Below are 18,883 nucleotides of genomic sequence, written 5' to 3'. Positions count from 1 at the left end.
TGCAAAATCTGATAAATTAATTAATTATTCTGCGTTTAAATTATAAATTAAATAAGTTTAAATGCAGCGGATACGAAAAGTTATGAAAAGTAAGCTTTAAATAGTGTTGAATTTGAGATCTGAATTATGAAATTTGACGCAAATACTTTTAAATAAAATTTTAAATATAAATTTTAGTTTTGCGATAATCTTCAAAATCTATTTTATCCAATATTTTCTTAATGCAGACTGTCTAATAGATTTTGATAAGTTTGGTAAAACATCCAATTTTATGTGAGTTTTCTATTTAGTCGTTAGATTTTACAAATTAATTCTAAAATATCGTTAAGATCAAACGACAAACATTGAAATAGTTCTACTAGATGTTTATTTTAACTCGCAGGCATTTTACAAATTGATTTGAAAATATTTTCAAAATTAAACAAATACAAGATTTTAGATAATTAGTAATTAAGAAGTCGAAACAAAAACATTCATTGAGAAATTAAGAATATTTCAAATAAAATCAAAACAAAGTATTTATCATTGCCATTTAAAATTGATGACATCCCAAACCCAAAATCAAACCAAAACAAAAAATTTCAAGTGAAGAGTAATTTTCAAAAAAAAAAAAAAACATTTGAGTGGATATATAGATGAGATGAAATGTGTGTATGAATGTGCATGGACTGAAAGTGAACTGACTGACTGAATGTACCAGCAGTATGTTTGAGTATGACATGGGTGGGTGGGTGTTGTTTGACTGAAATCTAAATGCACAAGACTGTCTAATAGATAATGTCAAAATATGCGGACGGACACTTAGAAGAAGAAAAAAAAATCATGAATGCAAACCAACCACAAAAAATCGACTAAAACGATTTACAAATCAATTTAAAAAGATTTAATGAAGTTTCTTGAAACTATATTTATTATCTATTTGGACAACAATAAATTAACACACAGGCCGACAGACATGTTAGAAGGAATAAGAATGTGTAAAAATAAATGCAAGTATAAAATATATTTGATGGATACATAGTAATTAAACATTAACAATTAATTAACGTTTAGTTGAATATAACAAACTGTATAGTGTAAACAAATTTTAATGAGTAGTTCTTGATTAGATTTTTTTATGAAATATCAATCGGTCTACTTTTTCGAATCCTGAGATTTTAGATTTTAAAATGAATATTGTAATTGCGATTTCGGAAAATTCACATATTTTTACAGAACCAAATATCCCAAAATTAAACTTTATATTGTTCAAGCTATTCTATGTATATTAGTGTGGGTCAATTTTTTTGACTACTAAGCGTATAGCAAATTCGTAATCTACGGAAAATTCTAAGAACTTTTCCCGAAGAAACCATGGTTCTAAAATCAAAATCGAGCTTCCGGTTTTTTACGAGAAGATTTGGAGCTCAAGACCTCTTTTTCTAGGAGACCTCGGGTATGTTCAATTTTAAAAATAATACTATTTCTTCGTTTGTGTTCCGATTTCAAAAAAATTAGTATATAAAATCTTCTCGTCGAGTACTACATATAACATCACGTAGCTATCAATTATCTCTTATAGCGTAAGAGATATTGGCATTTGAATAATACATTTTTAACATTTTTACCCACCCTACTCCAGTTTTTTGATGACCGCGGTTTCAAATATTTACCGATTTTCTCTATTTTTAATTTATAGGACTAACAAGAAATGTATATATAAAATAAAGAAAAAATTGATTAAAAATAATGACTGAGTCCAAAGTTATGCATAAATTTCAAAAAATTAAAAAAGGCGATTTTTCGTTATTTTTTTTGGGGAAAAAAGTGCTTTTATTCCTTTGAAGTTATTTAAACAAATTTCTAAAAAGATGTATAAAGAATATATAGTTTTTGAATAGCTAACTTTACACCAAATATTTTAAATTAAAAAAAGATTAATAATTTTTGATACCGAGGGGACCAGGTGCATTCAAAAAACATAGTATTATTTTTAAAATTGAACATACCCGAGGTCTCCTAGCAAAAGAGGTCTTGAGCTCCAAATCTTCTAGTAAAAAACCGGAAGCTCGATTTTGATTTTATAACCATGGTTTCTTCTGGAAAAGTTCATAGAATTTTCCGTAGATTACGAATTTGCTATACGTTTTACCACGTTATTTGGGTCCGAACAAATTGACCCACCCTAATGTATATTTTTTAGAAATGAATTACCCTTCACCATTAATGGCAAGGTATATACATATAAGTTTTTCATTACGTTTGTAATTTCTACATTTTTGATTTGAGACCCCATAAATTATATATATTCTGGATCATTATAGATTGAGGGTCCGACTGTATGTTGAAATTAATTTTCCGAAGATCCCTAATAACTTGTTTGATACATCAATATATCCGCTATAGTCCAACTTAGAATGCTATTTAAAAACAAGCAAACCGGGACTACCTCGATTTTTTCATCTAAATTCTAGCTAGCTCCTTTTGTTTGGGCCCGATCGTGTTTATATTTCGATAATTCTTGTACCGTTTACTAAACGGTGAGTTATTAGACTCATAGAGCCTACATTGAATGTCTCACCTATAGGGTTTTCTAAGGAGGTAAAATATCTTGGGGTTACACTTGATAAAACCCTCACTTTGAACTGCCACTTGTCCAACATTATCAAAAAATATATGTGTCTGCCACCGACTTTTTGGTAAAACGTGGGGGTTAAAACATAAGATGATTTATTGGTCTTTTATCACAGTGATTAGGTCAATACTAATATACATGGTGGAATAAAGTGGAACAGATGACTGCGAGATCATTACTTGATAAGGTCTATCGCTTCATCAGTATTTCTATTACTGGGTCCATGAGAACCTGTCCCACTCATGCTCTGGGTGCAATCCTACACATCCCACCCTTACATATATTGATAATTCAGGTAGCCTATAGGAGTGCATCCAAACTACCGGTGCGCTGCGGCGCACACTGGTTTTTTCGATTTTTTTTTTGCATAAACTCTTATTTAAAAGCAATTGAATTTGGTTTGTATAAATTTTTTATACTCCCAAGATGACCTGACAAGTTTTATATGATTTGGGGCACAATTTAATATAGCTGCTATTTAGCCATATGACCGATTTGCCCCAACTTTTTTGTTTATAAAGCTATTGAAGTGAAATTTGATTTGTATTCATTTTTATGTTCCTAAGATGACCTACCAAGTTTCATATGATTTGGGGCACTATTTCATATAGCTGTCATATAGCAGATCTGGCCGTTCTGACCGATTTGCCCCAACTTTTTTGTTTATAGGAGCACTATTTCATATAGCTGCCATATAACCGATCTGGCCGACATTTTGACGTTTCCACTAAAAATATTATTTTTAAATTTTGTTTTTTTCGAAAACGTGTGGATTCGGACAGAAAATGATTAGTTTATTATTAATCTGCACACTTTGGTTAATAACTTGCAACTTTTTGCAACGCTTTGCCATGCAAAAGTACTGATCCAAGAAACACAACTACACTTGTTAAGCTCATTCTAAAAATACATATAAACAAAACACGGTACAATTGAACAAAAACACATAACAACGTCACAGACATTGGTAAACTATAGTTTTACATACCAGGTCAAACGTTTTCCATATTAATCCTTTTCACTTTTGTGTAAACTTTCGCCAGAACAAACAATCAAAGTTGCAAAATTTTCCCCGCCAATTTCACACAAAACGTGTGATACATAATAAGCTTTCTTTAATAGTGAGCAAACAGAACAGTATTGCTCCACATGTTAAAGTAAATTTTTTTTTTCTAACTAGGGTGTTTAAAAATTAAAAATCAACAAAATTTTAAAATACTTAAACAAACAAAAATTTACTTTATGCCAAAAAAAAAAACGGAAAAAACCAGTGTGCGGCGATATCACGTCTAATGCCGGGTGATATGGTTGGACACATGAGTATTCTAGACATCTTTGGGAATGATCATAGTATTTCAGTATCAGACTATATGTCACCAACTTTGGTGTTACATAGGAAGTTTAGGGACCTTATATGTACCTAAAATTTATGAGTGGATAAATCAGATATGGTGGTAAGGTAATTCCGATTAAGTGTGGTTTACCGTTCCAAACAGGCTAATGGTGACACTGGGGCTGGTATTTATGGGCCCAATTTTGAAATCCAATTGGTTCATTCCCATCTATATTTCAGGCGGAAATTTACTCCATCCTTATATGCTCTAATGAATGTTTAAGAAGTAGATTAAGGAATACTTGGATATTTGTTATGTCGGATAGGGATGCCCGACGCCCATTCCTTTGCATCCCACGTGAATACTTTATGGAACGAATTCGTTCTTGTGTTGAATCGGAATTTTCCCGATTTTGGGGTAATTTGCCAAGACTTAGATAGTCCAAAAGGTTCATTACTCTTAGTTATAACTAATTTTTTTAAAAAATCACTTTTTCCTTAATGCTATTTTTTTAATTTTTTCAGCTTGAAAACTTTATTTAAAAATTGTAAACTTTCACAGCTGTTTATATATAAACTGATTGGCCAATTGGAATAAATTTTTGGCATTTATGTCGTCGAAGTGTTAGGAATTGAACCATCATTTTTATACCCTTCACCTTCGTGAGAGGGTATATATAAGTTTGTCATTCCGTTTGTAATTTCTACATTTTTCATTTCCGACCCTTAAAATCGAGAAAATCGGTCCACAAATGGCTGAGATATAAGGAAAAAACCAGGACAACCTCGATTTTTGACCTATTTTTTTACCTACAGTGGTGGCCAGGAATTTAAGACAAAAATTGTTTGCTAAATTCCATGTAATTGTCAATTATTTTTTCAAATATTTCCACAAATATGTATGCATGAGGACTGTTTTAACACACAAGTGTGTTTTATTCGACTGTGTCAATTCATACATATTCACCATGAACACATAAAATTTTTCTACAACTTGACCAACATTTTTTTTTTTTAAATAAACATATTTTCTCACATTTATATCATTATATTTTTATTATTATAAAATATTCGGACCAAATTTCGTATTTTTAGTTCCATTAGTTTCGGTCATATCATGTTATTAACAGCGGATGTTCGCTGAGGAGGGTCAACGTATTTCCACATATCTTTGTCCATATATGTTTTACCGATTTTTCCAAACATTTTTCAGAAACTAGAAACATTAATAATAAATTTCATACCCTTAGAGGTCCTTTTATTTTGGCTCTATCGCACTTAAAATTCAGTTGAAGAAAAAGTTCAAGTATTTGTCTTAAATTGGTGGCCACCACTGTATATCTGGATTACTAAGTCATTAATATAGACAATATGGATATCTAATGATAGATATTACAAAGACCTTTGCAATGATGTATATAAGACCATAGTAAGTTGGACCTACAATGGGTCAAAATCGGAAAAAATATTTTTTAATCCGAATTTTTTTTTCACCAAAAGTTTTTTTTCGCTAAATATTAAAAAAAAATTGAAAAATCAAAAAAAATTTAATTAAAAATTTTTTAAAATTTAAAAAAACAATTTGAAAAAAAATATTTTTAAAAAAAATTAAAAAAAACGGGAAAAAAAAATTTTTTTACCTAAAAATATTTAAAATTTTTATTTTAAAGTATAATTTGGTGAAGGGTATATAAGATTCGGCACAGCCGAATATAGCTCTCTTACTTGTTTTATTTCAAAAAATGAAAGTTGAACATTTAAATTTTTGCAACAAAAATTGGAAATGGGCACATAGTGCTCTGTTCAAACGTAGATCTCAATTGTTGATATCGCTCGGAAAGGGTGAATTGAGAATATTTACTGGATTATTCAACGGACACTGGGGTTTTAAGTATCACCAACGTATGATTGAAATTTAAAGCTGCACTAAAGATCCTATGGGTCGTAGTGCGTGAAGCCTCGCTAATAATAATATTTAAACCTAGTGTTCATGCAGGTTTTTACACTATTGAGACAGATTGTTTTAATTTCATAATGGTTTGGTGGAAGAAAGGATGGTAATTCATGCATAGGTCACGATTGTGTGTGTCTCAATCTAATTATGCCAAGGATGATTGTAGTATTTAAAGATGTTTCGGGCGGGAGGGATGTTAGCTGTCGAGAATGTCAATTCTGACTATCAAACAGCAATTGCGACATTCAAATCATCGAAATCAGTCGCAAATTGGTACTTATCTCTTAATGAGATGACAGAGCAATTTTATATGTGGATAAATAAGGTTTTGGGATGGTAATGTCTAACGGATGAATTCACCAGGCTAAAAAATATTCAAATTTCAAAAAGTTTTTGATATAAACGCTGACTAAGGTTCTCGAAATATCTTGTAAAACATTTTCTTTAAATACAGTATCGGTTTATTTAGCATAAAATAACACAGACATCGCTAATGCGTTCTTATTTAAATACGATTAACTATCATTCTCCTGAACACAACAAACAAATCTTAAGTTGTTAATTAGATTATTCAATTTAAAAATTTTGAAATCCTTATAATATTAATATCTATTAAACATTAAAAAATACAAAATGTCTTCTAGCTAAGTCCTAATCGTTAATATCAAATAATGTACAAAATGGGCGTGTTCTATAACAAGAAATACTCAAAATTATATATTTTCAACTCAATGAATTAGAAAATCAACGAATTACCAGACGATTTATAAATAGCACAACATCTCAAGGCAGAAAACATCTTGAGTGTTTAACATCTTGAAAATGTTTCGAAAAAGAACTAAAACACACAAAATTGAGATGTGAATATTTTGAAAATAAAAAAATATTGTCACCAAATGTATAATGAGCGTCACAGATGACAAGACATACGAGTGAAACGCGGCAAATAAACGGAAGATATACGGAGAAAACAAAATAAAATCTCGTGTGGAAATAAAATATAAAAAAATATTGAATTGTGCAAAATTCATGAAGTGAAAAAATACCAACATATAAGTGTGAAAAATAAAGTTAAAATTAAAAAGAAATATACGTGTATTTACTTCTAGTTAATATTAAATACCAATTGAAAAAGAAAATTAATGGAATATTGATAAATTAAAAAAAGTAAAAAACATACTCATATTAAAAAAAATACTGAATTCGTAAAATTTGTATAAAAAAAGTTTAGAAACCATGACCAAGTATCAACGAAATTTACAATATTTAAATATTTCAAATGTTAATAGTAATAACAACAATACCAGTGATAATTACAGTGACAGTGATGCTACAACACTTATTCCACAAACAACAATTAAGCAGGAATTTAATAATTTATTAGAAAATTCAACAAAATCAATGTTCAATCATCAATTAAATATGCAGCAACATAATAACAATGTTGTTCTTCAACACCAGCAGCAGCAACAACAACAGCACTACCAACACTCACAACATCACCAGCAACAGCAACAACAACAGTTACAAACCTTTTTAAGTCGTTTCAACAGTGTCGCATCAAACAACGACTCCTTGAGTCTGTCTAATGCTTCAAACACTTGTAACTTTCGCAATTTTAACGATTCCAATGAATCGCACAATTTAACACCCTCGCCCATTTTTACGGATTACGATGAGAATAGTTTAAGTTCGGAAGAGCATGTTTTAGCACCCTTAGTCTGTGCAAATGCTCAATCGTCACGACCTTGTTTAACGTGGGCTTGCAAAGCCTGCAAAAAGAAAAGTGTTGCCGTTGATCGACGGAAAGCGGCCACAATGCGAGAGCGTAGGCGCTTGAGAAAGGTATGAGAGTTAAGAATGCTGAATAATATGCATAATGCCAGTAGATTTGATTTAATGTTACGGTAAAGGTAGAAATTCTAAATATTTTAAATGATCTATTATATTGTCTAGGCATTGTTATATTGTATCAACTCGAATTAAAAGAAACTCCTGATTATAATAATGAAAACTATGAAGATAACAAGGTTGGCTACCATTACCGATTTAGTTTCAGAGTGGCGTAAAAATAGGTACAAACTTTCGAGATAGATGGCGACTTTTAACAATAAATAAATCTTGGTGCAGAATTGTAATCACATCCAAAGCTCTAAGCTGAAGTAAGCTTTGTACGAATAGTAATTACTTAGTTACTGCTTTCCGGGAAAGTAAAAGCTTCTGGACATTTGTTAAAACAATTAAGTATAACACTTCTCTTATAAATGTCCAAATCCTCACTGACCCGGTTGTTAAAGCTAAAAAAGCAAAAGGTTATAACCTTTTGGTCGAATCTTGCCGGAAATTAATCAGCCACTATACAAGCTCAAAAGAGTATCAGAAACTTTGCAAAATATATTATTTCTTGTTCGAACGGATCTTAGTCTTTTAGAAGTTCTCTTCGATCTTCGATTTAGCTCCAGTATGTAACCAATTATCGGCTCATATTATGGAAAACATGGTAACCTAGCATCTTCTTAAAGTCTAACAATTTACTAAGCGACTGTCAACCGATAAATCATATTATCGGAAGGATGGTGTCGTTCCATTAACTATTTCTAGTAAAGTTATGGCTCTATTTATTTCTACGACATTCGAAAAAGTCTGTCCTATGTGCTTTTATCGGAACTTATTATATTGTCGTGGTGTCGTACTATATCCCATTAAATGTTCCATCAAGGGCTTTCTTTCACCATTTCTTATTTTTATACTTTTGTAAATTATTAATTTTTTGCGATCCTCAGGCGGTTTTAATTTGGCTGCTTCATTTAGATCGCGGGATATTAAGAAATTTCGAAGTCTTTTCGATGTTATAAAAACCTAAAATAGAAACCCAACGGAAAGCCAGTATTTATTATGTCAATAAAATAAATAAAAAAAAATAGTAATTCTTATTTGCTGTAAAATCCCGTGATCGATATTGGCATCCCTAATCTTAATACACAAACGAGTGACTTATCATGTTGTTTCATCTGTATTATGTAGCAATCAGAAGGTCTGATGCTCTGGTCATGAGAATTCAGTGTAATGTTGCACAGTGGGGCAGAATCAAATTTTTTTGGAAATAAATCTGGCATTTCTAAACGGCTCATCCGATCGGGATAAAATTTGACATGGGCGTAGCCAAGGAGTATTCGAGTTTAAGTTATTTAAATGGGCCCTACAAATGATCCAGGGGAGGTGCTATGGGTGCTCAAAGTAGGGTACCTTCGACATGTAAAATTTTTAAACACGTGCAATTTTTTTGTTTCCCATCCGATTTCAAAGTTTTGTATTTTAATAATATTTTATTCAACACAAGACATTGGTTCTGACTCAGTCACATTAAGAAAATGTATACAAATTTTTAAGTATGTATGAAAAAGTGCAATATTTTTGATGGGCGGAGTTTAAAGTGGCATATTTTTGAATCTAAACAAAAAAATATAACTCGGATTAAATGTGGATCAAATTGTTCCTAATATTTGCAATCCTATTCCAAATTTGATACAAATTTAAGTTTATATATATCTCAATAAATATGTAAAATCTTTATTTATTAACAAAACTCAATGAAATTTTCAATGTAAAATTCAAATGTAAAAAAACTTGTCAAAAGGTCAAAGGGAATCCCGCAATTCCTAAATATTTGAGCAAAAATCCCAAAAATGGTATTTTTTACAATTTTGCCCATGGGGTCCACATTTCCTTCTGGGCTGGGAAAATACTTTGGCGATAAATAATGAACACATAAAGGTTTCTAAAACTGCTTCCCGTTTTTTGATTCCAGCTTTGGGATTTTAGAACATGTAGCCCAAAGTTGAAATTTTGATAAAAAAATAGGTCACATTCCGAAGGGCGTAGGGGCGACATACTCGAAAAATAGGACATGTTTTTTATACCAAAATGTTATTCGAAAAGATAACTTACAGAAAAATATAAAATTGTTATATGTTCTTAAAGAAAGTTTATTTTTAATAAAAAAAGAGTTAGTCACCTTTTCGCCCCAAAAAACAGCAAAAATCAACTATTTTTTGAATATTTAAATTGAAAATCGTTTATTTTTGGATCAATAATTGATATTGCTCTGAAATCTTTTGTATGTTATTCGTAATTGAGTTGTCTAACCAACAAAATAAATAAGTCCACATGGTCCAAAAGTCCGACAAATATTTTTAAAAAACGGACCAAGGTATGGCAAAATTTTAAAATTTAAATTTTGAAATGCCTATAACTCGGAAATTATAAGAGATAAATAGCACACGCAAGCATGTTTTTTCAAGACCTAGCCGAACGCTTTCCAAAACTTTGAAATCGGATGGAAAAAAAAAATTGCATGTGTTTAAAAATTTTACATGTTGAAGGTACCCTACTTTGAAACCCCATAGCGCCGCGCCTCGATCATTTGTAGGACCCATTTTAATAACTTAAACTCTAATAAATTTTAAAATTTTATCCTGATCGGATGAGCCGTTTAAAAATGCCAGATTTATTTCTCAAAAATTTTGATTCTGCCCCACTGTGTGTTGGTGGACATTTTTTTAAGTATTGAAAAAAACATATAAATAACATGGTTTTTGAAAATAATTTAAAAAATACTTGGGACGGTTCTTCAGAGTCTATTTAGGAGCTGCTACACGTATAATATATGACGAAAATAGGATGGTACATAACTTTATAGATTCATTGGGCTGGACTTTACCATTTATCGATCGATACTACAATGTAATGTGTTCCGTTAGAATTTGGAATATTATTCCCGATAACCGTAGATTTTTATTTAATACGCCATCTACATTTGCGGTCGATTGTGGATCACACAAAAAATATAGTAATATCTGCAGAAGTCTCTCCTGTAACTTTGAATTTTCAATTCGTCAAATGTCATCAAATCCTTCTTATTTTATACTCTCCCATAATATATTTTCATAGTTCCATGCATGTGAGGAAAGACCTTATATGTCATCTATAGGCAAGAAACTTATTTGTACTGCATTTTAACACGATTTCGACACCAAGAAGAGTTGTATTTACACGAAAGTTACTTCCGATGAGTTTTATCACGATACCAATATTTTAAAAAGATGAAGATATGAGTTACCGAAATTTTAGGGACTAGAATATTAGAGCAATAGTCAATCATGAATTGTTCTTCACAAAAATTGATAGAGTGATTACTATTTACATGAAACTTATTTGTACGATATTGAAAATTATATGGAAACCACTAAATATCTATTCGGGGAGAAAACTTGTAAAAAGCCAAAAGCGAATCGTCATTGAAATTGAGGCATGTAGTTTAATTAGAACTTGTTCCAAATCACTTGTTCTAGAACAATGATGTTCATTGATGTTCATTATGTTTGCTGGGTAGCTCTCTCACCAATACATCTTCATTTTTATTTTTGAACATCACTGTTCTAGAACGACTTTAACCAGAACCACTTCAGATTCTTTGACAATATCCATAGAACTAGTGATATCGCAACTACTTCTTGAATCCGTTATGAAGAACAATATTTTAATCTTAAGAAATGAACACATCCGTGTACGATTTGACACCATTCGGTGTCAATAGTGTATCAATCCCGTATGTGCACAAATTGTACACAAACGGTGTCAATTTGACAACGAAAAAATGACACCATTCAGTTGCCGAATTGACACCATCCGTTGTTGATTTGACACCGTTCGTGTACGATTTGACACCAGACCGTTGTCAATTTGATACCGCACCGTTGTCAATTTGAAACCATATGTTGTGGATTTGATTCCGTTCGTGTACGATTTGGTAATTGAAATAAATAATAATTCCTTTATGTTTTACATTTATTTTTAAATACTATACGAATAAATACTTAAATATAAAATACATATAAAGTACATATAAATTTCATGTTTAAATGTGGCAAAACATTGGTGGCAATTGTCGGAGTTCCTGTATGTGAAATTCCAAATAGCATCCCTAATTGTGGCACTGCTTCCACAGGTCATCATTCTAAAAAATAAAACAAATACTTATTGTATTCTACATTGCTGATAATTATATATAGCTCTACTTTCCTTTTAAATGTACAAAAACTGTATGTTTATTGTTTCCAGGAATTTTTGGAGTTGTATGTCGTCAGTGGATTTGGTGATCTTCTCATTTCTTGCACTGCCTGGATCTTCATCTGCATCAACACAAATTCACTATTAAACACAATTACACTTTCTTTTATACATATTTTCATTTTTAAATATTTCCACTTTTTTAATGTAAATAAAATTTAAAACTCACTTATAAAAACAAAGCAGAGCAAAAAGTTACGCCGCAACACTTTGACAATAACTTGACAGCAACTCACGTTGAGATGCGTCGGCGATTAATTTAAGAACATTGCGTTGTCGATTCGTACCCATTTGTTTACAAATTGTAAACGTACGGTGTCGAAAAAAAAGTGACACCGTATGGTGCCAAAATGACACCAACCGTTGTCGATTTTGCAACGTAATTTTTCCCTCAGTGTAGTTATTCAGAACTATGTAGTTACACATTGGTTCTAGATTACTTCTATAGAACGCAAACATGTTCCGAAATAACATTTCCAACAATCTACACAAACGCATAATCCCCACAATGGTGGTGTAGCGTAAAATAATAAGACCGTTCTTATTGTTAGATATATAGCGCCTCCGCAGAACTAGTTGCAAGGGTGACAATTTCAAACTCAATTCTGATTAGTGCATGGTTCCAGAATGGTTACTAGCTTCCTAAAGAAGGAGACAATTTCAAACAGATATAATTAGTCGCAACGCCAAACTGGATATATATATGCGATCTAGAACAAGTTGTGGAAATAATAAAGTTTTCACTGGATTTGCTCTACTGATCTACAAAAGTTGGTACTATGCAACAAAATTAAATTTTTTAGCAACATAGAAATAAATAATTTCAGTATTGGTTATTAACACCTTTTATAGTTTTTTAAACTTTTCAGTCATCAATTGATCACCAACGAGATTGATAATATTCCAAAATGTCCCCATCCCCAAATGACAGTTTGCAATTGGATGATTAAATTATAAATTTTTTGAAACATTTTCTAATTCAATTATCATTAAATTTTTATAGCGAAAAATCTCATAAATGTCAAAGACATTTTAATGGACATCAAATTAAGATGTGTAATTTGAACAAAATTTATATTTAAAACTATTAAAACGAAAGGAAAAAATAACGGCCATCAAAAATTTAACGATCTGCAAAAGTCTTCAAATGTGCGAGCAACAAAACCAAATATTTCTTAAATTGTTGCAAGTTAACGAAGAACGAAAAACAAAACAGAAATCTCAAGTTTTATGATCATAATAATCACAATATCGAAAAAAGAAATAATACAACAAAATAAATACATACATACTTATTCAAAACAAATCGTCCAGTACTACAAGAAAATGTCATAAAACTTGGAAAATTTATGTTTTGGTTGAGAGTAAAAGAGCAAAAGTAAATACATATAAAAAGGGGGAAGAAATTCAAATTTAATGATCATTTTAAAAACTTTACATAGTTTTTATGATTTAAGGAAAGACAACAAACACAAACAGAAATCAAAATTCATAAAACTATATTGAAAACATATCACAACTAAGGGCTAAGAGTTGGGGGGAAGGGGAGTCAAATGAGCTACAAAATGATATAAAAACAAATTTTATTGTTTTCAATTTAACGCATATTTTAATTTGAATTATGATCTCGTGTTGAGGAAGAAAATCTAAATAAAATAAAACCTTTGCAACAATTTGTTTAGTTTTCTACATAGGAAATGTTTGAAATTAATTTAAAACATAATTAATTGTGTGTGATTTTCTTTTAATTTTTCTATAAATTTTAAAATTCTCTAGAATGTCTGTTTTATTTGTATTCTAGTGTCTTAATTTAGACGAGTATTTATGCTTTATCGTAATTTTTATAATTTATTGCAGGTTAACGAGGCGTTTGAAGTACTGAAACGACGTACCTCTTCAAATCCAAATCAACGTTTACCGAAAGTGGAAATACTTCGTAATGCCATCGAATATATTGAGAGTCTAGAGGATTTGTTACAGGTAATATTATTTTTATTGATATTTTTTTTAGAAGGGGTGATATTCTACTGAAATATGAAATGTTTCAAATTGTGCTTAGTTTCTACAACACAGCAATCTCTTTGGGAATGTATTTTCAACTTACCAATTTATTTCATGAGATATTTTGTTTGGGAATAATATATATTTTATTGTTATAATCTCATGTTGAAGAGTTGAGGCTATATTTGGCCAATTATCGACCGATTCCTACATAATATAGCAGATAGATTTATGTTTACATAATGCTCTAAATCGAATCCAATTATGATTTCCGTTAAAAAACTAATTCAAATATTTTGGAATTCTGTATAACGAATGCACAAAATCTTATTCGTTTTTGAAATGTCTCGATAGAGATTATGAACCGATCCTCTCAAAATTTTGTGATATCTATTACATGAATCCTATTTGAGGTACATATAATGTTATAATATCATTATTTGTAAGAGTTTTGTGAGTAATGAATTCAGCTTACAGTCCTATTCCGAGGTCATTTGTATTAGGTAAAATATGAATAGGAATATCGGAATGGAAAAATCTACTAATTTGGCTGATCTTGTTAAAATAGTTACACCGACGCGATTAGTGCTAGAGATGCTAATCGGGACTGATTTTTGAAAATCCCGGGGATCGGGATTTTGTAAAGAATTTTCAGGAAATCTAAAATCCCGAAAATTATAAGAAAGAAACGTACATTATTATGTCTTTTTTTATTTAGAAAAACACCGTTTGCAAATACTTATAACTAATCTGCTTGTTCCTTCAGAAATAAAGTGATATGTTTCTTTTGCAAGTTGCAAATCTACATTATAATTTGGTTTCGTTATTGTTATTTGGGTTTTTTACATTTATTAATAATATCTTTTAGCCTTTTAGCAATCGAAATATTTTCATTTTGTTCGAGCTCCTCATCTCAGATAAAATCAATTTCGTTTGATGAGGATTTAAATTGAGTTTTGTTAGATAACTTACAAAAAAAGGTGAAGAATTGATTTTCCAGAAAACCAGTAAAACCAAAAATGCCGCTTTCCTTTATTAACTATATTGTAGCAGGAGTTGAGCATAACAACTTTGCTGAACATCACTTTGCCATATTCGGGCATGTAGAATGTCAAAATGCATGAAAAAAGCACACAAAAATTACAATTTCTTCTATTTATTTATGAAAAACGGGATCAAATTTAATACACCATACTGTTTCTTGGAGTTAACAATACTTTTTCGTATAACAAGGATCGGGAACTCCTAAATTCTCGATTGAGTTGAGAAACTTTGATGGGTATGTTTCAAAATATCCTTCATTTATAACAGTATCAATGGAACTTTGTGGGTTCATCGGAAACCTTAACCATACTATTTTTCGTTGCATAGCTATTTCGATTAATTTCTGGCTAGACTTTGGAAGTTCTTCTTCAGAATGATACAAAGATTTGTATCATCTGCCGGAGTAACTCTTGGAACCACAGATAGTAGTTTGGCGAAAATCAGCTGAATGATAGACAACCAATCCTTGCATAAGAGTGTTGCATCTACTTCGTTACTATTTACTGTCAATATCGATATAAAGCATCAACGATATTGCATGTTATTGCTTTCTTTCCATATAAGTAATTTGCATATATACAGTGAGCCTCAAAAATGAGTATACACCAAAAATTATTAGATTTTTTTTAAGGTCACGAAAATCATTATAGTCCGACTTAAATCTTTTTTTTTCACAACCGAATCTATTTTTCAGCCCATTCTCCAACAAACCGAAACTTTTAAATTTTAATCTATAGATAAATTTTAGGATTTTTATTATCTTAAAAAAATCAAATAGTTTTTAGTGTATACTCACTTTTGATGCTCACTGTATATAGTAAAACTCCCATACTGATTTTCTGCTAATATTATAAGTCGGGATTGATCGAACTTTAGTAATAATATAAATACAGAGACCCCATGGCTTAGAATACTTGAAAAAGCTACAACAATAGCGATGTATGCGAGCTAATAACATACAGAGGTTAGGTTTAATTGGCAACAGCCTGAAGCATAACTCAATTGGGTAAAGGCGTAGGTCTCGTTGAGATACCTTATATCTATCGCACCATTCTTCCTATGTTTCTTGGACGCCAGAAACAGCTATTCTCCAGCCATTCTGTTGTTTTAATAAGGTAGACACCTTACTCAAATCATGCAGAGAGAGACAGGTTTTGTTAATAAATATCTAGAGTGACCAGCAATGATCGAACCCCATACAAGGGTAACCGATGTTTGTCTCATTATGTCTTCTAGAGATACCCGACATTCAGGCACAAATTTCGGTACAAGCCATCTGAATTCAGTTTCAAAGTTTCTCCAAAATATTTGTTTTTTTTCATATATGAATCTATATGCATAATTTTAAAAAAATTCTTTTACTTATCATACATTTCAGGAATCATCACCCATACGAAGTATTGATAATTTAACAGACACAATAAGTGGGAAATCATGCCAGCAGGATTATTTGGTAAGTAATTTGGAATAAACAAAATATGTAAAAACTAAGCTTTTCTCAAATTTTAAACATAACTAAAATTCAATTCATAAAACCAATTAACAATAAATCATGGGCTACAGTTACAGTCAAGCTACCTTTTAGTAGATAGTTAGACAACCTCAAAAATACCGTAACCGAAATAACTGCAATTATTGTTACCGCAATTGTTACAATTTAAGTCAGACAAAAATTACCGTTACCAATATAATTAGAATTAGCGTTAACATTTTCAAGTAGTAGCCAACCTTGTTTCGACAGTGTCATTTTTAATTTTTGTTAAAACGATCTTGCTGAACACTTAAATAAAAACTATGCAGTGTTTTATACACCCATGTTTACTGTAACAATTTCAAAATTTTGACAAGTTTTTTTTTTAACAATGTTATGGTTGATGTTACCATAACATGGATAAGTTAGCAACCACATGATTATCGCAATCACATATATGATTGTAGCAAAAAAATATATGTTTATGGCAATAATGTTCATGATGATTTATGATATGATATGCCGAGACGACATAATGTGGTAAATCCTTCATCATAAAAATGTTTGTCACAAACATATAATTATTTACTACATCGTATACATATATGATTGCTAGAATCACGTGAATCGTAACGTTAACATATTATGGTTTCCGCAATAATATAAATAATTACATTAATTTTTTCTCCACGTGTAGCATTGACACTACAACAAAGATTTCACAGAAAATTTAAAACAAGAAAAGTGCTTTTTCAATACATAAACATAAGTTGTATGTCTTTTGCCTTCATGGGAATATGTCAATAAATACTAAATTTAGTAGATATTCCATTTTCCAAATAGAAATTTAAGATTAAAGACAAAAACTTTAAATAGGGACAATTTCCAACATAAATTAGCTGAGATTGTTTACAAACGTGCTTAAACACCTGTAACGAACGGATCTCTAAATGTTTTAATTTTAAATGTTTCGTTTTATTTTTGTTTATTTTTAAAGAAATTTATTTTATAGCTTCATATTGGTGGTTGTTGTTTTTGTTTTGTAATTTATTTATAAACAGCAATTAATAATTTTCATTTGTTGCTACTTTCGCATGCTGTAATTATTTGCTGTCCATTTTGAATTTCGGTTTTTTTTTCTTTTTTGGTGTAAATTTGTATTCAAGTATTTTATAACAGATTCTGGCTGTTTATGGTTGAAAAATGTTTTTGGGGATATTTTATTTTATACAATATTTTTTTCTTTTTCAAACACACAAAAACACATTCATCAAATTGTTGTGAGTAGAAAATTTGTTTTTCCCTGTGGTATTTTTTTTAAAAAAGACATTTTTATTCCAAGAAACAACAACTTTTTTAAAATAATTTAGCTTTGCGGCGTCAAAATAATAGAATATAATAAATTTATATGTTGTATAGATTTTCAATATGTAGGATAGAAAGATTTAAATACACACTGAAGAATTATGGCAAAATAAATAAGGTGAGGAATTTAGAGGTATAGATAGCATCCATGATACCCTACAATCATTATATGAATACTTAGAATCGATAACACATATTCATACATATACATATTTAATTTATATCTAGGTATAAAATTTTTACTGGACTTTTGTACATGAAATCCTTCAAAAAAAACTCTTGAATATACAGTATACAATCTTAACCTGAAAGGTACCATAATCCTATTGCATGGCATGTGGCGAAGTAATCTAGATCTCTTCCGCCCTGTTCGGTCAATGACATAGTAGTACCCTCTTATTCTCTCATTCATCGTGACAACTCCTGCAATAATCGTTTACGGGAGTGACACAGTGCCCTGTTTTATAAAAAATAATTGTTTAAGAATCTTTACTGAGTTAAACGATATGAATGAAAATTTAACAAATATTTACAATGTATTTATATTTTTGCAAAAAGTAACATTTAAGAAAATATTATAAAAGGAAAATTATTTCATTGTTTGTATTACTACGAGTAACAGAGCCTTTCTAAATAGACCTATTTTTATACCCTTCACTTTCGTGAGAAGGGTATATATAAGTATGTCATTCCGTTTGTAATTTCCACAATATAATTTTCCGACCCTATAAAGTATATATATTCTAGATCCTTATAGATAGCGGAGTCGATTAAGCCATGTCCGTCTGTCTGTCTGTTGAAATCAATTTTCTGAAGACCCTAGATATATTCGGGATCCAAATCTTCAATAATTCTGTCGGACATGCTTTCGAGAAGATTTCTATATAAAATCAGCAAAATCGGTCCACAAATGGCTGAGACATGAGGAAAAAAGCAGGACAACCTCGATTTATGACCTATATCTGGATTACT

The 18,883-nt window shown here is 30.5% G+C and overlaps 1 protein-coding gene across 1 annotated transcript in view; it reads left to right on the top strand.

Moving 5' to 3' along the window:
• Nucleotides 1-6,813: 6,813 nt before the first annotated feature.
• nau (nautilus) overlaps nucleotides 6,814-18,883 on the top strand; it is a 29,967-nt gene continuing 17,897 nt past the window's right edge. Inside the window, exons 1-3 of the mRNA XM_065505730.1 lie at nucleotides 6,814-7,746; nucleotides 13,888-14,010; nucleotides 16,454-16,528. Coding sequence (XP_065361802.1) covers nucleotides 7,138-7,746; nucleotides 13,888-14,010; nucleotides 16,454-16,528 — 807 coding nt within the window. The 5' untranslated portion in view covers nucleotides 6,814-7,137. The remainder of the gene's footprint in view (nucleotides 7,747-13,887; nucleotides 14,011-16,453; nucleotides 16,529-18,883) is intronic.

Source organism: Calliphora vicina, chromosome 1 (genome assembly GCF_958450345.1).
Source record: "Calliphora vicina chromosome 1, idCalVici1.1, whole genome shotgun sequence".
NCBI lineage: Eukaryota > Metazoa > Arthropoda > Insecta > Diptera > Calliphoridae > Calliphora > Calliphora vicina.
This window is presented reverse-complemented; position numbering and strand designations above follow the sequence as displayed.